General features: G+C 51.2%; 1 protein-coding gene across 1 annotated transcript in view; it reads left to right on the top strand.

The window, feature by feature from the left end:
• si:ch211-195o20.7 (cytospin-B) overlaps positions 1–26,236 on the top strand; it is a 69,562-nt gene extending 43,326 nt beyond the window's left edge. The window contains exons 9-12 of the mRNA XM_041182132.1: positions 2,163–2,265; positions 3,098–3,214; positions 4,822–4,881; positions 25,509–26,236. Of these exons, the coding sequence (XP_041038066.1) occupies positions 2,163–2,265; positions 3,098–3,214; positions 4,822–4,881; positions 25,509–25,595 (367 nt within the window). The 3' untranslated portion in view covers positions 25,596–26,236. The remainder of the gene's footprint in view (positions 1–2,162; positions 2,266–3,097; positions 3,215–4,821; positions 4,882–25,508) is intronic.
• The last annotated feature ends 510 nt before the right edge of the window (positions 26,237–26,746 follow it).

Here is a 26,746-nt window from a genome sequence, read left to right on the forward strand (position 1 = left end):
CTGGGACCGGGTTCACAGTGCATTAGATACACTGTCCTTTCCCCCTCTGGGACCAGGTGTCACAGTGCGTTAGATACACTGTCCTTTCCCCCTCTGGGACCGGGTTTCACAGTGCGTTAGATACACTGTCCTTTCCCCCTCTGGGACTGGGTGTCACAGTGCGTTAGATACACTGTCCTTTCCCCCTCTGGGACTGGGTGTCACAGTGCGTTAGATACACTGTCCTTTCCCCCTCTGGGACCGGGTGTCACAGTGCGTTAGATACACTGTCCTTTCCCCCTCTGGGACCAGATGTCACAGTGCGTTAGATACACTGTCCTTTCCCCCTCTGGGACCAGATGTCACAGTGCGTTAGATACACTGTCCTTTCCCCCTATGGGACTGTGTGTCACAGTGCGTTAGATACACTGTCCTTTCCCCCTCTGGGACCGGGTGTCACAGTGCGTTAGATACACTGTCCTTTCCCCCTCTGGGACTGGGTGTCACAGTGCGTTAGATACACTGTCCTTTCCCCCTCTGGGACCGGGTGTCACAGTGCGTTAGATACACTGTCCTTTCCTCCTCTGGGACCGGGTGTCACAGTGCGTTAGATACACTGTCCTTTCCTCCTCTGGGACCGGGTGTCACAGTGCGTTAGATACACTGTCCTTTCCCCCTCTGGGACTGGGTGTCACAGTGCGTTAGATTCACTGTCCTTTCCCCCTCTGGGACTGGGTGTCACAGTGCGTTAGATACACTGTCCTTTCCCCCTCTGGGACAGGGTGTCACAGTGCGTTAGATACACTGTCCTTTCCCCCTCTGGGACCGGGTGTCACAGTGCGTTAGATACACTGTCCTTTCCCCCTCTGGGACCGGGTGTCACAGTGCGTTAGATACACTGTCCTTTCCCCCTCTGGGACTGTGTGTCACAGTGCGTTAGATACACTGTCCTTTCCCCCTCTGGGACCGGGTGTCACAGTGCGTTAGATACACTGTCCTTTCCCCCTCTGGGACAGGGTTTCACAGTGCGTTAGATACACTGTCCTTTCCCCCTCTGGGACCAGGTGTCACAGTGCGTTAGATACACTGTCCTTTCCCCCTCTGGGACCGTGTGTCACAGTGCGTTAGATACACTGTCCTTTCCCCCTCTGGGACCGGGTGTCACAGTGCATTAGATACACTGTCCTTTCCCCCTCTGGGACCGGGTGTCACAGTGCGTTAGATACACTCTCCTTTCCCCCTCTGGGACCGGGTGTCACAGTGCGTTAGATACACTGTCCTTTCCCCCTCTGGGACCGGGTTCACAGTGCATTAGATACACTGTCCTTTCCCCCTCTGGGACCGGGTGTAACAGTGCGTTAGATACACTGTCCTTTCCCCCTCTGGGACCGGGTGTCACAGTGCGTTAGATACACTGTCCTTTCCCCCTCTGGGACCGGGTGTCACAGTGCGTTAGATACACTGTCCTTTCCCCCTCTGGGACCGGGTGTCACAGTGCGTTAGATACACTGTCCTTTCCCCCTCTGGGACCGGGGGTCACAGTGCGTTAGATACACTGTCCTTTCCCCCTCTGGGACTGTGTGTCACAGTGCGTTAGATACGCTGTCCTTTCCCCCTCTGGGACCGGGTGTCACAGTGCATTAGATACACTGTCCTTTCCCCCTCTGGGACCGGGTGTCACAGTGCGTTAGATACACTGTCCTTTCCCCCTCTGGGACCGGGTGTCACAGTGCGTTAGATACACTGTCCTTTCCCCCTCTGGGACCGGGTGTCACAGTGCGTTAGATACACTGTCCTTTCCCCCTCTGGGACCGGGTGTCACAGTGCGTTAGATACACTGTCCTTTCCCTCTCTGGGACCGGGTGTCACAGTGCGTTAGATACACTGTCCTTTCCCCCTCTGGGACCAGGTGTCACAGTGCGTTAGATACACTGTCCTTTCCCCCTCTGGGACCGGGTGTCACAGTGCGTTAGATACACTGTCCTTTCCCCCTCTGGGACTGTGTGTCACAGTGCGTTAGATACACTGTCCTTTCCCCCTCTGGGACCGGGTGTCACAGTGCGTTAGATACACTGTCCTTTCCCCCTCTGGGACCGGGTGTCACTGTGCGTTAGATACACTGTCCTTTCCCCTCTGGGACTGGGTGTGTGGGTGTTTCTTGAGCTCTGGTGTTTCTCTTGCAGTGTGAAGCTGAAGGAGCCTCTCTCTGACCTGGTGAAGCGCTCAGGAGGTTCAAAGAGAAACACTCTGCTCAAATGGAGCAAGATGAAGACAGCGGGATATCAGGTCAGTGTCCGATCTCTCTCTCGCCCTGACTCTCTCTCTCTCCCCCTCAGCTTTACTCTCTCTCTTCTCTAACTCTTTATCTCTCTCTCTCTATCTGTTTCTCCGTCACTCTCTCTATTTCTCCCGTTCTGTCTCCCTTTCTGTCTCTCAGTTTCTCTTCCTCCCTCTCTCTCTCCATCTCTCTTTTTCTCTCTCTACCTCTCTCTCTGACTCTCTCTCTTTGTCTGTCTCTTTATCTCTCTCTGTCTCTCTGTCTCTCTCTCTTTCTCTCTCTCTCGATTTTGAACTCTATCTCTCCGTCTCTTCCTCTCTGTCTCCCTCTCTCTGTCTCTCTCTCACTCTCTATCTCTCTCGATCTCTCCCTCTCTCTCTGACTCTCTCTCTCTCTGTCTCTCTCTTTCTATCTCTGTGTCTCTCTCTCTTTCTCTCAATCTCTATCTCTCTCTATCCCTCTCTCTCTCTGTCTCTCTCGCTCTCTATTTCTCTTTCTCACTCTCTATCTCTCTCCGTCTCTCCCTCTCTCTCTATCCCTCTCTCTCTCTATCCCTCTCTCTCTCTGTCTCTCTTGCTCTCTATCTCTATCTATGTCTCTTTCTCACCCTCTATCTCTCTCCGTCTCTCCCTCTCTCTCTTTCTCTCTCCTTCTATCTCTGTCTTTCTCTTTCTCTCGCTCTGCATCTTGCTCTCTGTCTCTCTCTCTGTCTCTCTCCCTCTGTCTCTCTCTCTCTCTCTTCCGCACGCTTCTCTCTGAACTGTGACTGCTGGAAACCCCATCACCCAATGCCCGGGCCCTGGACACTAAGCCTGACTCTTCCTCAATTTGCCTTTCCAGAACATCGACATCACCAATTTCAGTAGCAGTTGGAGTGATGGCCTGGCTCTCTGTGCTCTGCTTCACACTTACCTCCCAGATCAAATCCCATACCAGGAGCTCCATGCACAGCACCAGGTGAGAGAGAACTCTCAGCTTATAGCAGCTCGGAACCGATTTCAACCACTCCTGTACCACAGATCAGGAAAGGCCCAGGCTTCAAACCCGGCCTGGTGCTGACTTAGCTAATCTCGCCCCCTCGTCTGGTGCTGATAGGCCCAGACATTCAGGAAAGGGAGGCTCCATCTGCGGCCTAGTGTGAGTTAGCCAATGTCACACCTGGTGTGGTACTGATAGGCCCACACAGTCAGGAAAGGGAGGCTCCATCTGCGGCCTAGTGTGAGTTAGCTAATCTCATCCCCGGTGTGGTACTGATAGGCCCACACAGTCAGGAAAGGGAGGCTCCATCTGCGGCCTAGTGTGAGTTAGCCAATGTCACACCTGGTATGGTACTGATAGGCCCAGACATTCAGGAAAGGGAGGCTCCATCTGGGGCCTAGTGGGGGTTAGCCAATGTCACACCTGGTGTGGTACTGATAGGCCCACACAGTCAGGAAAGGGAGGCTCCATCTGCGGCCTAGTGTGAGTTAGCTAATCTCATCCCCGGTGTGGTACTGATAGGCCCACACAGTCAGGAAAGGGAGGCTCCATCTGCGGCCTAGTGTGAGTTAGCCAATGTCACACCTGGTATGGTACTGATAGGCCCACACAGTCAGGAGAGGGAGGCTCCATCTGCGGCCTAGTGTGAGTTAGCCAATGTCACACCTGGTGTGGTACTGATAGGCCCACACAGTCAGGAGAGGGAGGCTCCATCTGCGGCCTAGTGTGAGTTAGCCAATGTCACACCTGGTGTGGTACTGATAGGCCCACCAAGTCAGGAAAGGGAGGCTCCATCTGGGGCCTAGTGGGGGTTAGCCAATGTCACACCTGGTGTGGTACTGATAGGCCCACACAGTCAGGAATATGAGGCTCCATCTGCGGCCTAGTGTGAGTTAGCTAATCTCATCCCCAGTGTGTTACTGATAGGCCCACACAGTCAGGAAAGGGAGGCTCCATCTGCGGCCTATTGTGAGTTAGCCAATGTCACACCTGGTATGGTACTGATAGGCCCACACAGTCAGGAGAGGGAGGCTCCATCTGCGGCCTAGTGTGAGTTAGCCAATGTCACACCTGGTGTGGTACTGATAGGCCCACACAGTCAGGAATATGAGGCTCCATCTGCGGCCTAGCGGGGGTTAGCCAATGTCACACCTGGTGTGGTACTGATAGGCCCACACAGTCAGGAAAGGGAGGCTCCATCTGCGGCCTAGTGTGAGTTAGCCAATGTCACACCTGGTGTGGTACTGATAGGCCCACACAGTCAGGAGAGGGAGGCTCCATCTGGGGCCTAGTGGGGGTTAGCCAATGTCACACACAGTGCGGCACCGCACACAACCAGGAAGGGTTGGTTCCACTGGCGGCCTGAAAACTAAGTGAGCCAAACTCGGGTGTGTGGGAACAATGGCACACTGGTTGGGGATGGTAGCAGGAATATGATTTTCTCCATGTCTTATCACAGTTTGAGTTCCATTGCACACCGGGCTGAGGGCGGTGTGAATATTTCCCTCTGCCGCAGATCGGGATACAGCAGCAGACACCCTGTTCCCACAGCACTTTGATTATTATTCTAAAATCCTATTTCGCAGGAGCGGAATCTGACGCTGGCTTTCAACGTGTTGCAGAGCGTAGGAATCGAACCCCTCATGGTGAGTATCAGGCAGGATGTGCTCAGAGAGAGTCACTCACCTACACTCCCAGGACAGGTACAGCACGGAGTTAGACACAGAGTAAATCTCCCTCTACACTGTCCCCATCAAACACTCCCAGGACAGGTACAGCACGGAGTTAGACACAGAGTAAATCTCACTCTACACTGACCCATCAAAAACTCCCAGGACAGGCACAGCACGGGGTTAGATACAGAGTAAAGCTCCCTCTACACTGTCCCCACCAAATACCCCCAGGAGAGGTACATCACGGGGTTAGATACAGAGTAAATCTCCCTCTACATTATCCCCATCAAACACTCCCAGGACAGGTACAGCACGGGGTTAGATACAGAGTAAATCTCCCTCTACACTGTCCCCATCAAACACTCCCAGGACAGGTACAGCAATGGGGTTAGATACAGAGTAAATCTCCCTCTTCACTGTCCCTATCAAACACTCCCAGGACAGGTACAGCACGGGGTTAGATACAGAGTAAATCTCCCTCTACACTGTCGCCATCAAAATCTCCCAGGCAGAGGTACAGCAAGTGGTTAGATACAGAGTAAATCTCCCTCTACACTGTCCCCATCAAAAACTCCCAGGATAGGTACAGCATGGGGTTAGATACAGAGTAATTCTCCCTCTACACCATCCCCATCAAACACTACCAGGACAGGTACAGCACGGGGTTAGATACAGAGTAAAGCTCCCTCTACACTATCCCCATCAAACACTCCCAGGACAGGTACAGCATGGTGTTAGATACAGAGTAAATCTCCCTCTACACTGTCCCCATCAAACACTCCCAGGACAGGTACAGCACGGGGTTAGATACAGAGTAAATCTCCCTCTGCACTGTCCCCATCAAACACTCCCAGGACAGGTACAGCACGGGGTTAGATACAGAGTAAATCTCCCTCTACACTGACCCATCAAAAACTCCCAGGACAGATACAGCACAGGGTTAGATACAGAGTAAAGCTCGCTCTACACTGTCCCCATCAAAGACTCCCAGGACAGGTACAGCACGGGGTTAGATACAGAGTAAATCCCCTCTAAACTGTCCCCATTAAACACTCCCAGGACAGGTACAGCACGGGGTTAGATACAGAGTAAATCTCCCTCTACACTGTCCCCATCAAACACTCCCAGGACAGGTACAGCACGGGGTTAGATACAGAGTAAATCTCCCTCTACACTGTCCCCATCAAACACTCCCAGGACAGGTACAGCACGGGGTTAGATACAGAGTAAAGTTCCCTCCACACTGTCCCCATCAAACACTCCCAGGACAGGTACAGCACGGGGTTAGATACAGAGTAATTCTCCCTCTACACTGTCCCCATCAAACACTCCCAGGACAGGTACAGCACGGGGTTAGATACAGAGTAAAGCTCGCTCTACACTGTCCCCAAAAAATACCCCTAGGAGAGGTACAGCACGGGGTTAGATACAGAGTAAATCTCCCTCTGCACTGTCCCCATCAAACACTCCCAGGACAGGTACAACACGGGGGTTAGATACAGAGTAAATCTCCCTCTACACTGTCCCCATCAAACACTCCCAGGATAGGTACAGCACGGGGTTAGATACAGAGTAAATCTCCCTCTACACTGTCCCCATCAAACACTCCCAGGACAGGTACAGCATGGGGTTAGATACAGAGTAAAGCTCCCTCTACACTGTTGCCATCAAACACTCCCAGGACAGGTACAGCACGGGGTTAGATACAGAGTAAAGCTCCCTCCACACTGTCCCCATCAAACACTCCCAGGACAGGTACAGCACGGGGTTAGATACAGAGTAAAGTTCCCTCTACCCTGTCCCCATCAAACACTCCCAGGACAGGTACAGCACAGGGTTAGATACAGAGTAAATCTCCCTCTACACTGTCCCCATCAAACACTCCCAGGACAGGTACAGCACGGGGTCAGATACAGAGTAAATCTCCCTCTACACTGTCCACATCAAACACTCCCAGGACAGGTACAGCACGGGGTTAGATACAGAGTAAATCTCCCTCTACACTGTCCCCATCAAACACTCCCAGGACAGGAACAGCACGATGTTAGATACAGAGTAAATCTCCCTCTACACTGTCCCCATCAAACACTCCCAGGACAGGTACAGCACGGGGTTAGATACAGAGTAAATCTCCCTCTACACTGTCCCCATCAAACACTCCCAGGACAGGTACAGCACGGGGTTAGATACAGAGTAAATCTCCCTCTACACTGTCCCCATCAAACACTCCCAGGACAGGAACAGCACGATGTTAGATACAGAGTAAATCTCCCTCTACACTGTCCCCATCAAACACTCCCAGGACAGGTACAGCACGGGGTTAGATACAGAGTAAAGCTCCCTCTTCACTTTCCCCATCAAACATTCCCAGGACAGGTGCAGCACGGGGTTAGATACAGAGTAAAGCTCCCTCTACACCGTCCCCATCAGACACTCCCAGGGCAGGTACAGCACGGGGTTAGATACAGAGTAAATCACCCTCTACACTGTCCCCATCAAACACTCCCAGGACAGGTACAGCACGGGGTTAGATACAGAGTAAAGCGCCTTCTGCACCGTCCCCATCAAACACTCCCAGGACAGGTACAGCACGGGGTTAGATACAGAGTAATTCTCCCTCTACACTGACCCATCAAAAACTCCCAGGACAGATACAGCACGGGGTTAGATACAGAGTAAAGCTCGCTCTGCACTGTCCCCATCAAACACTCCCAGGACAGGTACAGCACGGGGTTAGATACAGAGTAAATCTCCCTCTACACTGTCCCCATCAAACACTCCCAGGATAGGTACAGCATGGGGTTATATACAGAGTAAATCTCCCTCTACACTGTCCCCATCAAACACTCCCAGGACAGGTACAGCACGGGGTTAGATACAGAGTAAAGCTCCCTCTACACTGTCCCCATCAAACACTCCCAGGACAGGTACAGCACGGGGTTAGATACAGAGTAAATCTCCCTCTACACTGTCCCCATCAAACACTCCCAGGACAGGTACAGCACGGGGTTAGATACAGAGTAAATCTCCCTCTACACTGTCCCCATCAAACACTCCCAGGACAGGTACAGCACGGGGTTAGATACAGAGTAAATCTCCCTCTACACTGTCCCCATCAAACACTCCCAGGACAGGTACAGCACGGTGTTAGATACAGAGTAAAGCTCCCTCTACACTGTCCCCATCAAACACTCCCAGGACAGGTACAGCACGGGGTTAGATACAGAGTAAATCTCCCTCTACACTGTCCCCATCAAACACTCCCAGGACAGGTACAGCACGGGGTTAGATACAGAGTAAATCTCCCTCTTCACTGTCCCCATCAAACACTCCCAGGACAGGTACAGCACGGGGTTAGATACAGTGTAAAGCGCCTTCTGCACCGTCCCCATCAAACACTCCCAGGACAGGTACAGCACGGGGTTAGATACAGAGTAAATCTCCCTCTACACTGACCCATCAAAAACTCCCAGGACACATACAGCACAGGGTTAGATACAGAGTAAAGCTCGCTCTACACTGTCCCCACCAAATACCCCCAGGAGAGGTACAGCACGGGGTTAGATACAGAGTAAATCTCCCTCTACACTGTCCCCATCAAACACTCCCAGGACAGGTATAGCACGGGGTTAGATACAGAGTAAAGCTCCCTCTACACTGTCCCAATCAAACACTCCCAGCACAGGTACAACACAGGGTTAGATACAGAGTAAATCTCCCTCTACACTGTCCCCATCAAACACTCCCAGGACAGGTACAGCACGGGGTCAGATACAGAGTAAAGTTCCCTCTACACTGTCCACATCAAACACTCCTAGGACAGGTACAACACAGGGGTTAGATACAGAGTAAATCTCCCTCTACACTGTCCCCATCAAACACTCCCAGGACAGGAACAGCACGATGTTAGATACAGAGTAAATCTCCCTCTACACTGTCCCCATCAAACACTCCCAGGACAGGAACAGCACGATGTTAGATACAGAGTAAAGCTCCCTCTTCACTTTCCCCATCAAACACTCCCAGGACAGGTACAGCACGGGGTTAGATACAGAGTAAATCTCCCTCTACACTGTCCCCATCAAACACTCCCAGGACAGGTACAGCACAGCGTTAGATACAGAGTAAAGCTCGCTCTACACTGTCCCCACCAAATACCCCCAGGAGAGGTACAGCACGGGGTTAGATACAGAGTAAATCACCCTCTACACTGTCCCCATCAAAAACTCCCAGGACAGGAACAGCACGATGTTAGATACAGAGTAAAGCTCCCTCTTCACTTTCCCCATCAAACACTCCCAGGACAGGTACAGCACGGGGTTAGATACAGAGTAAATCTCCCTCTACACTGTCCACATCAAACACTCCCAGGACAGGTACAGCACGGGGTTAGGTACAGAGTAAATCTCCCTCTGCACTGTAGCCTTCAAACACTCCCAGGACAGGTACAGCACAGGGTTAGATACAGTGTAAAGCGCCTTCTGCACCGTCCCCATCAAACACTCCCAGGACAGGTACAGCACGGGGTTAGATACAGAGTAAAGCTCGCTCTACACTGTCCCCATCAAACACTCCCAGGACAGGTACAGCACAGGGTTAGATACAGAGTAAAGCTCGCTCTACACTGTCCCCACCAAATACGCCCAGGAGAGGTACAGCACGGGGTTAGATACAGAGTAAATCTCCCTCTACACTGTCCCCATCAAACACTCCCAGGACAGGTACAGCACGGGGTTAGATACAGAGTAAAGCTCCCTCTACACTGTCCCCATCAAACACTCCCAGGACAGGTACAGCACGGGGTTAGATACAGAGTAAATCTCCCTCTACACTGTCCCCATCAAACACTCCCAGGACAGGTACAGCACGGGGTTAGATACAGAGTAAATCTCCCTCTGCACTGTCCCCATCAAACACTCCCAGGACAGGTACAGCACGGGGTTAGATACAGAGTAAATCTCCCTCTGCACTGTCCCCATCAAACACTCCCAGGACAGGTACAGCAAGGGGTTAGATACAGAGTAAATCTCCCTCTACACTGTCCCCATCAAACACTCCCAGGACAGGTACAGCACGGTGTTAGATACAGAGTAAATCTCCCTCTACACTGTCCCCATCAAACACTCCCAGGACAGGTACAGCACGGGGTTAGATACAGAGTAAATCTCCCTCTACACTGTCCCCATCAAACACTCCCAGGACAGGTACAGCACGGGGTTAGATACAGAGTAAATCTCCCTCTACACTGTCCCCATCAAACACTCCCTGGACAGGTACAGCATGGGGTTAGATACAGAGTAAATCTCCCTCTACACTGTCCCCATCAAACACTCCCTGGACAGGTACAGCACGGGGTTAAATACACAGTAAATCTCCCTCTTCACTGTCCCCATCAAACACTCCCAGGACAGGTACAGCACGGGGTTAGATACAGAGTAAATCTCCCGCTACACTTTCCCCATCAAACACTCCCAGGACAGGTACAGCACGGGGTTAGATACAGAGTAAATCTCCCGCTACACTTTCCCCATCAAACACTCCCAGGACAGGTACAGCACGGGGTTAGATACAGAGTAAATCTCCCTCTACACTGTCCCAATCAAACACTCCCAGGACAGGAACAGCACGATGTTAGATACAGAGTAAATCTCCCTCTGCACTGTCCCCATCAAACACTCCCAGGACAGGTACAGCACGGGGTTAGATACAGAGTAAATCTCCCTCTGCACTGTCCCCATCAAACACTCCCAGGACAGTTACAGCACGGGGTTAGATACAGAGTAAAGCTCCCTCTACACTGTCCCCATCAAACACTCCCAGGACAGTTACAGCACGGGGTTAAATACAGAGTAAATCTCCCTCTGCACTGTCCCCATCAAACACTCCCAGCACAGGTACAACACAGGGTTAGATACAGAGTAAATCTCCCTCTACACTGTCCCCATCAAACACTCCCAGGACAGGAACAGCAGGATGTTAGATACAGAGTAAAGCACCCTCTACACTGTCCCCATCAAACACTCCCAGGACAGTTACAGCATGGGGTTAGATACAGAGTAAAACTCCCTCTACACTGTCCCCATCAAACACTCCCAGGACAGGTAAAGCACGGGGTTAGATACAGAGTAAATCTCCCTCTACACTGTCCACATCAAACACTCCCAGGACAGGTACAGCACGGGGTTAGATACAGAGTAAATCTCCCTCTGCACTGTCCACATGAAACACTCCCAGGACAGGTACAGCACGTGGTTAGATACAGAGTAAATCTCCCTCTACACTGTCACCATCAAACACTGCCAGGACAGGTATGGCACGGGGTTAGGTACAGAGTAAATCTCGCTCTGCACTGTCCCCAACAAACACTCCCAAAACAGGTACAGCACGGGGTTAGATACAGAGTAAATCTCCCTCTGCATTGTCCCCATCAAACACTCCCAGGACACGTACAGCACGGGGTTAGATACAGAGTAAATCTCCCTCTACACTGTCCCCATCAAAAACTCCCAGGACAGGAACAGCACAGGGTTAGATACAGAGTAAATCTCCCTCTACACTGTCCCCATCAAACACTCCCAGGACAGGAACTGCACGGTGTTAGATACAGAGTAAATCTCCCTCTACACTGTCCCCATCAAACACTCCCAGGACAGGTACAGCACGGGGTTAGATACAGAGTAAATCTCCCTCTACACTGTCCCCATCAAACACTCCCAGGACAGGTACAGCACGGGGTTAGATACAGAGTAAATCTCCCTCTACACTGTCCCCATCAAACACTCCCAGGATAGGTACAGCATGGGGGTTAGATACAGAGTAAATCTCCCTCTTCACTGTCCCTATCAAACACTCCCAGGACAGGTACAGCACGGGGTTAGATACAGAGTAAATCTCCCTCTACACTGTCCCCATCAAAGACTCCCAGGACAGGTACAGCACGGGGTTAGTTAGAGAGTAAAGCTCCCTCTACACTGTCCCCATCAAACACTCCCAGGACAGGTACAGCACAGGGTTAGATACAGAGTAAATCTCCCTCTACACTGTCCCCATCAAACACTCCCAGGACAGGTATAGCACGGGGTTAGATACAGAGTAAATCTCCCTCTGCACTGTCCCCATCAAACACTCTCAGGACAGGTACAGCACGGGGTTAGATACAGAGTAAATCTCCCTCTACACTGTCCCCATCAAACACTCCCAGGACAGGTACAGCATAGGGTTAGATACAGAGTAAAGTTCCCTCCACACTGTCCCCATCAAACATTCCCAGGATAGGTACAGCACGGGGTTAGATACAGAGTAAATCTCCCTCTACACTGTCCCCATCAAACACTCCCTGGACAGGTACAGCACGGGGTTAGATACAGAGTAAATCTCCCTCTACACTGTCCCCATCAAACATTCCCAGGACAGGTACAGCACGGGGTTAGATACAGAGTAAAGCTCCCTCTACACTGTCCCCATCAAACACTCCCAGGACAGGTACAGCACGGGGTTAGATACAGAGTAAAGCTGCCTCTACACTGTCCCCATCAAACACTCCCAGGACAGGTACAGCACGGGGTTAGATACAGAGTAAAACTCCCTCTACACTGTCCCAATCAAACACTCCCAGCACAGATACAACACAGGGTTAGATAGAGAGTAAATCTCCCTCTACACTGTCCCCATCAAAGACTCCCAGGACAGGAACAGCACGATGTTAGATACAGAGTAAATCTCCCTCTACACTGTCCCCATCAAACACTCCCAGGACAGGAACAGCACGATGTTAGTTAGAGAGTAAAGCTCCCTCTTCACTTTCCCCATCAAACACTCCCAGGACAGGTACAGAACGGGGTTAGATACAGAGTAAATCTCCCTCTACACTGTCCCTATCAATCACTCCCAGGACAGGAACAGCACGATGTTAGATACAGAGTAAAGCTCACTCTACACTGTCCCCATCAAACACTCCCAGGACAGGTACAGCACGGGGTTAGATACAGAGTAAATCTCCCTCTACACTTTCCCCATCAAACACTCCCAGGACAGTTACAGCATGGGGTTAGATACAGAGTAAAACTCCCTCTACACTGTCCCCATCAAACACTCCCAGGACAGGTAAAGCACGGGGTTAGATACAGAGTAAATCTCCCTCTACACTGTCCCCATCAAACAATCCCAGGACAGGTACAGCACGGGGTTAGATACAGAGTAAATCTCCCTCTGCACTGTCCACATCAAACACTCCCAGGACAGGTACAGCACGGGGTTAGATACAGAGTAAATCTCCCTCTAAACTGTCACCATCAAACACTACCAGGACAGGTACAGCACGGGGTTAGATACAGAGTAAATCTCCCTCTACACTGTCACCATCAAACACTCCCAGGACAGGTATGGCACGGGGTTAGGTACAGACTAAATCTCGCTCTGCACTGTCCCCATCAAACTCTCCCAGGACAGGTACAGCACGGGGGTTAGATACAGAGTAAAGCTCCCTCTACATTATCCCCATCAAACAATCCCAGGACAGGTACAGCGCGGGGTTAGATACAGAGTAAAGCTCCCTCTTCACTTTCCCCATCAAAAACTCCCAGGAAAGGTACAGCACCGGGTTTGATACAGAGTAAATCTCCCTCTGCACTGTCCCCATCAAACATTCCCAGGACAGGTACAGCACGGGGTTAGATACAGAGTAAAGCTCCCTCTACACAGTCCCCATCAAACACTCCCAGGACAGGTACAGCACGGGGTTAGATACAGAGTAAAGCTCCCTCTACACAGTCCCCATCAAACACTCCCAGGACAGGTACAGCACGGGGTTAGATACAGATTAAAGCACCCTCTACACAGTCCCCATCAAACACTCCCAGGACAGGTACAGCACGGGGTTAGATACAGAGTAAATCTCCCTCTACACTGTCCCCATCAAACACTCCCAGGACAGGTACAGCACGGGGTTAGATACAGAGTAAATCTCCCTCTACACTGTCCCCATCAAACACTCCCAGGACAGGTACAGCACGGGGTTAGATACAGAGTAAATCTCCCTCTACAGTGTCCCAATCAAACACTCCCAGCACAGGTACAACACAGGGTTAGATACAGAGTAAATCTCCCTCTACACTGTCCCCATCAAACACTCCCAGGACAGGTACAGCACGGGGTTAGATACAGAGTAAATCTCCCTCTACACTGTCCCCATCAAACACTCCCAGGACAGGTACAGCACGGGGTTAGATACAGAGTAAAGCTCCCTCTACACTGTCCACATCAAACACTCCCAGGACAGGTACAGCACGGGGTTAGATACAGATTAAATCTCCCTCTGCACTGTCCACATCAAACACTCCCAGGACAGGAACAGCACGATGTTAGATACAGAGTAAATCTCCCTCTGCACTGTCCACATCAAACACTCCCAGGACAGGTATGGCACGGGGTTAGGTACAGAGTAAATCTCGCTCTGCACTGTCCCCATCAAACACTCCCAGGACAGGTACAGCACGGGGTTAGATACAGAGTAAATCTCCCTCTGCATTGTCCCCATCAAACACTCCCAGGACACGTACAGCACGGGGTTAGATACAGAGTAAATCTCCCTCTACACTGTCCCCATCAAAAACTCCCAGGACAGGAACAGCACGATGTTAGATACAGAGTAAAGCTCCCTCTACACTGTCCCCAACAAACACTCCCAGGACAGGTACAGCACGGGGTTAGATACAGAGTAAATCTCCCTCTACACTAACCCCATCAAACACTCCCAGGACAGGTACAGCACGGGGTTAGATACAGAGTAAATCTCCCTCTTCACTTTCCCCATCAAAAACTCCCAGGACAGGTACAGCACGGGGTTAGATACAGAGTAAATCTCCCTCTTCACTGTCCCCATCAAACACTCCCAGGACAGGTACAGCATGGGGTTAGATACAGAGTAAAGCTCCCTCTACACTGTCCCCATCAAACACTCCCAGGATAGGTACAGCACGGGGTTAGATACAGAGTAAATCTCCCTCTACATTATCCCCATCAAACACTCCCAGGACAGGTACAGCACGGGGTTAGATACAGAGTAAAGCTCCCTCTACACTGTCCCCATCAAACACTCCCAGGATAGGTACAGCATGGGGGTTAGATACAGAGTAAATCTCCCTCTTCACTGTCCCTATCAAACACTCCCAGGACAGGTACAGCACGGGGTTAGATACAGAGTAAATCTCCCTCTACACTGTCCCCATCAAACACTGTCAGGACAGGTACAGCACGGGGTTAGATACAGAGTAATTCTCCCTCTACACTGTCCCAATCAAACACTCCCAGCACAGGTACAAAACAGGGTTAGATACAGAGTAAATCTCCCTCTACACTGTCCCCATCAAACACTGTCAGGACAGGTACAGCACGGGGTTAGATACAGAGTAATTCTCCCTCTACACTGTCCCAATCAAACACTCCCAGCACAGGTACAAAACAGGGTTAGATACAGAGTAAATCTCCCTCTACACTGTCCCCATCAAACATTTCCAGAACAGGTAAAGCACGGGGTTAGATACAGAGTAAATCTCCCTCTACACTGTCCCCATCAAACACTCCCAGGACAGGTACAGCACGGGGTTAGATACAGAGTAAATCTCCCTCTACACTAACCCCATCAAACACTCCCAGGACAGGAACAGCACGATGTTAGATACAGAGTAAATCTCCCTCTACACTGTCCCCATCAAACACTCCCAGGACAGGTACAGCATAGGGTTAGATACAGAGTAAAGTTCCCTCCACACTGTCCCCATCAAACGCTCCCAGGACAGGTACAGCACGGGGTTAGATACAGAGTAAATCTCCCTCTACACTGTCCCCATCAAACACTCCCAGGACAGGTACAGCACGGGGTTAGATACAGAGTAAATCTCCCTCTACACCGTCCCCATCAAACACTCCAAGGACAGGTACAGCACGGGGTTAGATACAGAGTAAATCTCCCTCTACACTGTCCCCATCAAACACTCCCAGGACAGGTACAGCACGGGGTTAGATACAGAGTAATTCTCCCTCTACACTGTCTCCATCAGACACTCCAAGGACAGGTACAGCACGGGGTTAGATACAGAGTAAAACTCCCTCTACTCCGTCCCCATCAAACTCTCCCAGGACAGGTACAGCACGGGGTTAGATACAGAGTAATTCTCCCTCTACACTGTCCCCTTCAAACACTCCCAGGCCAGGTACAGCACGGGGTTAGATACAGAGTAAAGCTCCCTCTACACCATTCCCATCAAACATTCCCAGAACAGGTAAAGCACGGGGTTAGATACAGAGTAAATCTCCCTCTACTCTGTCCACATCAAACACTCCCAGGACAGGTACAACACGGGGGTTAGATACAGAGTAAAGCTCCCTCTACACTGTCCCCATCAAAAACTCCCAGGACAGGTACAGCACGGGGTTAGGTACAGAGTAAATCTCCCTCTGCACTGTCCCCATCAAACACTCCCAGGACAGGTACAGCACGGGGTTAGATACAGAGTAAATCTCACTCTGCACTGTCCCCATCAAACACTCCCAGGACAGGTACAGCACGGGGTTAGATACAGAGTAAATCTCCCTCTGCACTGTCCCCATCAAACACTGCCAGCACATGTTCAACACAGGGTTAGATACAGAGTATATCTCCCTCTACACTGTCCCCATCAAACACTCCCAGGACAGGTACAGCACGGGGTTAGATACAGAGTAAATCTCCCTCTGCACTGTCCCCATCAAACACTCCCAGGACAGGTACAGCACAGGGTTAGATACAGAGTAAATCTCCCTCTACACTGTCCCCATCAAACCCTCCCAGGACAGGTATAGCACGGGGTTAGATACAGAGTAAATCTCCCTCTGCACTGTCCCCATCAAACACTCTCAGGACAGGTACAGCACGGGGTTAGATACAGAGTAAATCTCCCTCTACACTGTCCCCATCAAACACTCCCAGGACAGGTACAGCATAGGGTTAGATACAGAGTAAAGTTCCCTCCACACTGTCCCCATCAAACACTCCCAGGACAGGTACAGCACGGGGTTAGATACAGAGTAAATCTCCCTCTACACTGTCCCCATCAAACACTCCCAGGACAGGTACAGCACGGGGTTAGATACAGAGTAAATCTCCCTCTACACTGTCCCCATCAAACATTCCCAGGACAGGTACAGCACGGGGTTAGATACAGAGTAAAGCTCCCTCTACACTGTCCCCATCAAACACTCCCAGGACAGGTACAGCACGGGGTTAGATACAGAGTAAAGCTGCCTCTACACTGTGCCCATCAAACACTCCCAGGACAGGTACAGCACGGGGTTAGATACAGAGTAAAACTCCGTCTACACTGTCCCAATCAAACACTCCCAGCACAGATACAACACAGGGTTAGATAGAGAGTAAATCTCCCTCTACACTGTCCCCATCAAAGACTCCCAGGACAGGAACAGCACGATGTTAGATACAGAGTAAATCTCCCTCTACACTGTCCCCATCAAACACTCCCAGGACAGGAACAGCATGATGTTAGTTAGAGAGTAAAGCTCCCTCTTCACTTTCCCCATCAAACACTCCCAGGACAGGTACAGCACGGGGTTAGATACAGAGTAAATCTCCCTCTACACTGTCCCTATCAATCACTCCCAGGACAGGAACAGCACGATGTTAGATACAGAGTAAAGCTCACTCTACAGCGTCCCCATCAAACACTCCCAGGACAGGTACAGCACGGGGTTAGATACAGAGTAAATCTCCCTCTACACTTTCCCCATCAAACACTCCCAGGACAGTTACAGCATGGGGTTAGATACAGAGTAAAATTCCCTCTACACTGTCCCCATCAAACACTCCCAGGACAGGTACAGCACGGGGTTAGATACAGAGTAAATCTCCCTCTACACTGTCCCCATCAAACACTCCCAGGACAGGTACAGCACGGGGTTAGATACAGAGTAAAGTTCCCTATACACTGTCCACATCAAACACTCCCAGGACAGGTACAGCACGGGGTTAGATACAGAGTAAATCTCCCTCTAAACTGTCACCATCAAACACTCCCAGGACAGGTACAGCACGGGGTTAGATACAGAGTAAATCTCCCTCTACACTGTCACCATCAAACACTCCCAGGACAGGTATGGCACGGGGTTAGGTACAGACTAAATCTCGCTCTGCACTGTCCCCATCAAACACTCCCAGGACAGGTACAGCACGGGGTTAGATACAGTGTAAAGCTTCTTCTGCACCGTCCCCATCAAACGCTCCCAGGACAGGTACAGCACGGGGTTAGATACAGAGTAAATCTCCCTCTGCACTGTCCCCATCAAACACTCCCAGGACAGGTACAGCACGGGGTTAGATACAGTGTAAAGCTTCTTCTGCACCGTCCCCATCAAACGCTCCCAGGACAGGTACAGCACGGGGTTAGATACAGAGTAAATGTCCCTCTGCACTGTCCCCATCAAACACTCCCAGGACAGGTACAGCGCGGGGTTAGATACAGAGTAAAGCTCCCTCTTCACTTTCCCCATCAAAAACTCCCAGGAAAGGTACAGCACGGGGTTAGATACAGAGTAAATCTCCCTCTGCACTGTCCCCATCAAACACTCCCAGGACAGGTACAGCACGGGGTTAGATACAGAGTAAAGCTCCCTCTACACTGTCCCCATCAAACACTCCCAGGACAGGTACAGCACGGGGTTAGATACAGATTAAAGCACCCTCTACACAGTCCCCATCAAACACTCCCAGGACAGGTACAGCACGGGGTTAGATACAGAGTAAATCTCCCTCTGCACTGTCGCCATGAAACACTCCCAGGACAGGTACAGCACGGGGTTAGATACAGAGTAAAGATCCCTCTACACTGTCCCCATCAAACACTCCCAGGACAGGTACAGCACGGGGTTAGATACAGAGTAAATCTCCCTCTACAGTGTCCCAATCAAACACTGCCAGCACAGGTACAAAACAGGGTTAGATACAGAGTAAATCTCCCTGTACACTGTCCCCATCAAACACTCCCAGGACCGGAACAGCACGATGTTAGATACAGAGTAAAGCACCCTCTACACTGTCCCCATCAAACACTCCCAGGACAGGTACAGCACGAGGTTAGATACAGAGTAAATCTCCCTCTACACTGTCCCCATCAAACACTCCCAGGACAGGTACAGCACGGGGTTAGATACAGAGTAAATCTCCCTCCACACTGTCCCCATCAAACACTCCCAGGACAGGTACAGCACGGGGTTAGATACAGAGTAAATCTCCCTCCACACTGTCCCCATCAAACACTCCCAGGACAGGTACAGCACGGTGTTAGATACAGAGTAAATCTCCCTCTACACTGTCCCCATCAAACACTCCCAGGACAGGTACAGCACGGGGTTAGATACAGAGTAAAGCTCCCTCTACACTGTCCCCATCAAACACTCCCAGGACAGGTACAGCACGGGGTTAGATACAGAGTAAATCTCCCTCTTCACTGTCCCCATCAAACACTCCCAGGACAGGTACAGCACGGGGTTAGATACAGAGTAAATCTCCCTCTACACTGTCCCCATCAAACACTCCCAGGACAGGTACAGCACGGGGTTAGATACAGAGTAAATCTCCCTCTACACTGTCCCCATCAAACACTCCCAGGACAGGTACAGCACGGGGTTAGATACAGAGTAAAGCTCCCTCTACACGTTCCCCATCAAACACTCCCAGGACAGGTACAGCACGGGGTTAGATACAGAGTAAATCTCCCTCTACACTGTCCCCATCAAACACTCCCAGGACAGGTACAGCACGGGGTTAGATACAGAGTAAAGCTCCCTCTACATTAACCCCATCAAACACTCCCAGGACAGGAACAGCACGGGGTTAGATACAGAGTAAATCTCCCTCTGCACTGTCGCCATGAAACACTCCCAGGATAGGTACAGCACGGGGTTAGATACAGAGTAAATCTCCCTCTACACTGTCCCCATCAAACTCTCCCAGGACAGGTACAGCACGGGGTTAGATACAGAGTAAATCTCCCTCTACAGTGTCCCAATCAAACACTCCCAGCACAGGTACAAAACAGGGTTAGATACAGAGTAAATCTCCCTCTACACTGTCCCCACCAAACACTCCCAGGACAGGAACATCACGATGTTAGTTAGAGAGTAAATCTCCCTCTACACTGTCCCCATCAAACACTCCCAGGACAGGTACAGCACGGGGTTAGATACAGAGTAAATCTCCCTCTACACTGTCCCCATCAAACACTCCCAGGACAGGTACAGCACGATGTTAGATACAGAGTAAATCTCCCTCTACACTAACCCCATCAAACACTCCCAGGACAGGAACAGCACGATGTTAGATACAGAGTAAATCTCCCTCTACACTAACCCCATCAAACACTCCCAGGACAGGTACAGCACGGGGTTAGATACAGAGTAAATCTCCCTCTACACTGTCCCCATCAAACACTCCCAGGACAGGAACAGCACAGGGTTAGATACAGAGTAAATCTCCCTCTACACTGTCCCCATCAAACACTCCCAGGACAGGTATAGCACGGGGTTAGATACAGAGTAAATCTCCCTCTGCACTGTCCCCATCAAACACTCCGAGGACAGGTACAGCATAGGGTTAGATACAGAGTAAAGTTCCCTCCACACTGTCCCCATCAAACACTCCCAGGACAGGTACAGCACGGATTTAGATACAGAGTAAAGCTCCCTCTACACTGTCCCCATCAAACACACCCAGGACAGGTACAGCACGGTGTTAGATACAGTGTAAATCTCCCTCTACACTGTCCCCATCAAACACTCCCAGGACAGGTACAGCACGGGGTTAGATACAGAGTAAAACTCCCTCTACACTGTCCACATCAAACACTCCCAGCACAGATACAACACAGGGTTAGATAGAGAGTAAATCTCCCTCTACACTGTCCCCATCAAACACTCCCAGGACAGGTACAGCACGGGGTTAGATACAGACTAAATCTCCCTCTACACCGTCCCCATCAAACATTCACAGGACAGGTACAGCACAGGGTTAGATACAGAGTAAATCTCCCTCTACAATGTCCCCATCAAACACTCCCAGGACAGGTACAGCACGGGGTTAGATACAGAGTAAATCTCCCTCTACAATGTCCCCATCAAACATTCCCAGGACTGGTACAGCACGGGGTTAGATACAGAGTAAATCTCCCTCTACACCGTCCCCATCAAACATTCACAGGACAGGTACAGCACGGGGTTAGATACAGAGTAAAGCTCCCTCTACAATGTCCCCATCAAACACTCCCAGGACAGGTACAGCACGGGCTTAGATACAGAGTTATTCTCCCTCTTCACTGTCCCCATCAAACACTCCCAGGACAGGAACAGCACAGGGTTAGATACAGAGTAAATCTCCCTCTACACTGTCCCCATCAAACACTCCCAGGACAGGTACAGCACGGGGTTAGATACAGAGTAAAGCTCCCTCTACACTGTCCCCATCAAACACTCCCAGGACAGGTGCAACACGGGGGGTTAGATACAGAGTAAAGTTCCCTCCACACTGTCCCCATCAAACACTCCCAGGACAGGTACAGCACGGGGTTAGATACAGAGTAAATCTCCCTCTACACTGTCCCATCAAACACTCCCAGGACAGGTACAGCACGGGTTTAGATACAGAGTAAATCTCCCTCCACACTGTCCCCATCAAACACTCCCAGGACAGGTACAGCACAGGGTTAGATACAGAGTAAATCTCCCTCCACACTGTCCCCATCAAACACTCCCAGGACAGGTACAGCACGGGGTTAGATACAGAGTAAAGCTCCCTCTACACTGTCCAATCAAACACTCCCAGGACAGGAACAGCACGATGTTAGATACAGAGTAAAGCTCCCTCTTCACTGTCCCCATCAAACACTCCCAGGACAGGTACAGCACGGGGTTAGATACAGAGTAAAACTCCCTCTACACTGTCCACATCAAACACTCCCAGCACAGATACAACACAGGGTTAGATAGAGAGTAAATCTCCCTCTACACTGTCCCCATCAAACACTCCCAGGACAGGTACAGCACGGGGTTAGATACAGAGTAAATCTCCCTCTACACTGTCTCCATCAAACACTCCCAGGACAGGTACAGCACGGGGTTAGATACAGAGTAAATCTCCCTCTACACCGTCCCCATCAAACATTCACAGGACAGGTACAGCACGGGGTTAGATACAGAGTAAATCTCCCTCTACACCGTCCCCATCAAACATTCCCAGGACAGGTACAGCACGGGGTTAGATACAGAGTAAATCTCCCTCTACACTGTCCCCATCAAACACTCCCAGGACAGGTACAGCATGTGGTTAGATACAGAGTAAAGCTCCCTCTACATTAACCCCATCAAACACACCCAGGACAGGTACAGCACGGGGTTAGATACAGAGTAAATCTCCCTCTACAATGTCCCCATCAAACACTCCCAGGACAGGAACATCACGATGTTAGTTAGAGAATAAAGCTCCCTCTTCACTGTCCCCATCAAACACTCCCAGGACAGGTACAGCACGGGGTTAGATACAGAGTAAATCTCCCTCTGCACTGTCCCCATCAAACACTCCCAGGACAGGTACAGCACGGGGTTAGATACAGAGTAAAGCTCCCTCAACACTGTCCCCATCAAACACTCCCAGGACAGGTACAACACGGGGGGTTAGATACAGAGTAAAGTTCCCTCCACACTGTCCCCATCAAACATTCCCAGGACAGGTACAGCACGGGGTTAGATACAGAGTAAATCTCCCTCTACACTGTCCCATCAAACACTCCCAGGACAGGTACAGCACGGATTTAGATACAGAGTAAATCTCCCTCTACACTGTCCCATCAAACACTCCCAGGACAGGTACAGCACGGATTTAGATACAGAGTAAAGCTCCCTCTACGCTGTCCCCATCAAACACTCCCAGGACAGGTACAGCATGGGGTTAGATACAGAGTAAATCTCCCTCTACACTGTCCCCATCAAACACTCCCAGGACAGGTACAGCATGGGGTTAGATACAGAGTAAAGCTCCCTCTACACTGTCCCCATCAAACACTCCCAGGACAGGTACAGCACGGGGTTAGATACAGAGTAAATCACCCTCTACACTGTCCCCATCAAACTCTCCCAGGACAGGAACAGCATGATGTTAGTTACAGAGTAATTCTCCCTCTACACTGTCTCCATCAAACACTCCCAGGACAGGTACATCACGGGGTTAGATACAGAGTAATTCTCCCTCTACACTGTCTCCATCAAACACTCCCAGGACAGGTACAGCATAGGGTTAGATACAGAGTAAAGTTCCCTCCACACTGTCCCCATCAAACACTCCCAGGACAGGTACAGCACGGGGTTAGATACAGAGTAAATCTCCCTCTACACTGTCCCCATCAAAGACTCCCAGGACAGGTACAGCACGGGGTTAGATACAGAGTAAATCTCCCTCTACACCGTCCCCATCAAACACTCCCAGGACAGGTACAGCACGGGGTTAGATACAGAGTAAATCTCCCTCTACACTGTCCCCATCAAACACTCCCAGGACAGGTACAGCACGGGGTTAGATACAGAGTAAAGCTCCCTCTACACTGTCCCCATCAAACACTCCCAGGACAGGTACAGCACGGGGTTAGATACAGAGTAAATCACCCTCTACACTGTCCCCATCAAACTCTCCCAGGACAGGAACAGCACGATGTTAGTTACAGAGTAATTCTCCCTCTACACTGTCTCCATCAAACACTCCCAGGACAGGTACATCACGGGGTTAGATACAGAGTAATTCTCCCTCTACACTGTCTCCATCAAACACTCCCAGGACAGGTACAGCACGGGGTTAGATACAGAGTAATTCTCCCTCTACACTGTCTCCATCAAACACTCCCAGGACAGGTACAGCACGGGGTTAGATACAGAGTAAAGATCCCTCTACTCTGTCCACATCAAACACTCCCAGGACAGGTACAACACGGGGGTTAGATACAGAGTAAATCTCCCTCTACACTGTCCCCATCAAACACTCCCAGGACAGGTACAGCACGGGGTTAGATACAGAGTAAATCTCCCTCTACACTGTCCCCATCAAACACTCCTAGGACAGGTACAGCACGGGGTTAGATACAGAGTAAATCTCCCTCTACACTGTCCCCATCAAACACTCCCAGGACAGGTACAGCACGGGGTTAGATACAGAGTAAATCTCCCTCTACACTGTCCCCATCAAACACTCCCAGGACAGGTACAGCACGGGGTTAGGTACAGAGTAAAGCTCCCTCTACACTGTCCCCATCAAACATTCCCAGGACAGGTACAGCACGGGGTTAGATACAGAGTAAATCTCCCTCTACACTGTCCCCATCAAACACTCCCAGGACAGGAACAGCACGGGGTTAGATACAGAGTAAATCTCCCTCTACACTGTCCCCATCAAACACTCCCAGGACAGGTACAGCACGGGGTTAGATACAGAGTAAATCTCCCTCTACACTGTCCCCATCAAACACTCCCAGGACAGGAACAGCACGGGGTTAGATACAGAGTAAAGCTCCCTCTACACTGTCCCGAACAAAATGACTATGGGGGAGTGAAAGATGCAGACGTGGGGAGTGGTGGGGTGGTGATTGTGGGAAGACTGAACATTAGGAGCAGGACCAGGATTAGACCATTCGGCCCCTCAGGTCTGCTCCTCTATTCAATATGACAATCTTATGTTTCGATTTCCACCTTCCCTTCTACCTCCAATAACCTTCGATTCTCTTGCCCGACAGGATCCTCTGTACCTCAGACTTGAAACTACTCCATGCCCCCCTCCTCCTGAGGCAGACAGTCTCCCCGCACCACCCTTGGAGGGGTAAAAATTACCCTCAACTCTGCCCTAATAGGGCGACCCCCTAATTTTAAACCAGTCCGCCCTCGTCCTGGACTCACATCCAAGAGGATAGACCCTTTCCACGTCCACCTTGTCCAGGCCATTAAGGATCTTGTACACTTCAATCCGATCGTCCCTCACTCTGCTAAACTCCAGCGGGAACAAGCCCAGTCTGTCCAACCTTCCCTCATCGGACAACCCGCTCATTCCGGGCGTCGATCTAGTAAAACCTCCTCTGAACCACCTCCCGACGCGTTGACACCCTTCCTTACATAAGGGGACCAAAGCTCCACAGAGTCTTCGAGATACAATCCCACCAACGCCCCGTGTAACTGCAGCACAACGTGCTCCCTTTCTCGTTGAATCCCTCTCGTGATGAAGGGGAACGTCCCACTAACCTTTCTCGTTACTTGCTGCGCCTGCGGACTAACTTTGAGTGACTCACGCACTAGGACACCCAGATCCCTCTGCACCTCAGAGTGATCTTTTCCGGTTTTAGTGACGCTCTGCTGTTTCATTCTTCCTGCCGCAGCGATCGGCATCTCACTTGAGCCGGGAGGGAGTGACTGTGTGAAAACTGACCACCTCTCTTTCTCTTGCCCCATCACCCACCCCCCCCCCTCCCTTCCTCCCTCCCTCCCTCTCTCTTGCCCCCCTCTCCCTCCACTCTCACCTCTACCCGCAGGACGTAGACTCTGCGATGAGAGGAACATTTCCCTGGCAGGATGTGCTGTCGCTGGTGGAGTCCGTTTATAACCGCTTTGAAACCTGACTGCTCCTGAATTTCGAATGAACGGTTTCCCCCTCACAACCCCCCCACCAACCACCCTCCCCTCGAGAGGAGGAAGAACCAGGGTCGGAGGGATGCGAGGGGGTGGCTGGTGGGAGAGCGGCTGGGGTGGGTGGGGGTGGGGGGATAAAGGAGGCTTCCAAGGTGCTTGGGACGGGATCCTAGGTCCACTGCACACGTACCCAATGACCCCCATGAGCGCCAAGAACATCGGACAGCGCAGAGCAAAGGTTCGGACGAGCGAGAGGCAGAGACAGAGAGAGAGAGATGCCGGACGCCCTCCAGCCATCTTGGACCCAACACCGTCCGAACGTTCGAAAGAACCCCCCAAGGACCCAACCTGCCCGGCCACGAGTCAGACCACAACCCCCACCGCCCCCCCAACCCGCGTTCAGGATTCCGGCGAACCTGGCTGGACTTGCTTGAGGATCCCGGGTCTCAAGAAGCAACGATTCCCACGTTTCCCACGCGGCGACCCGAAGCACCACAGGCGGACCCGGGCGTTCGCCAGATCCCTCCTCACCGCTCCACCAGACCTTGCACTGCGTTCCACGAGCACCACGCGCTGCTTTTCCTGGGCGAGCAGCTGGTCGTACCACCCTGGTGGGGGGGTGGGGGGTTGGCGGGGGGGGGAGGCCTGCCGAAATATATTCCCTCCCAGGTGGGCAGCGTGACATCAGTGGAAGGGAAGTGTGTCAAGCAGTCCGGTCTTGGTCTCACTTGTACCTTTGAGTGGAGCGCATGCGCACGGCTCTGCACGGCTGTGAGAGTTCGCGCTTTCCACATTTTGTAGCCACGCGTGTCGAGTCTGAATAAATAAACCCGCAATCTGTCTGCCCGATCCCGCGCGAGTGATTGGTGGATTTATATCATGATCAGAACGCAACATGGTGACAGCGATTGGGCACACAGCGAGCTACTACCAACAGCAATGTCACCGTGACTCAAATCGACTTTTCTCATGATGTTGATTGTTGGATAATTATCGTACCCGGCACAGGCGCAGGGACACCACACCCAACCCCAAGCTAAGTCCCGGCCACTGCTGCATTTGCAAAGGATTGGCAGATATTGCATTCACCTGAAAGGGCAAGTGGGACCCTGGGGTTTAAACTTGACAGAAGATGGCACCT

This window comes from Carcharodon carcharias, assembly GCF_017639515.1.
Source record: "Carcharodon carcharias isolate sCarCar2 chromosome 38 unlocalized genomic scaffold, sCarCar2.pri SUPER_38_unloc_2, whole genome shotgun sequence".
NCBI classification, from domain to species: Eukaryota; Metazoa; Chordata; class Chondrichthyes; order Lamniformes; family Lamnidae; genus Carcharodon; species Carcharodon carcharias.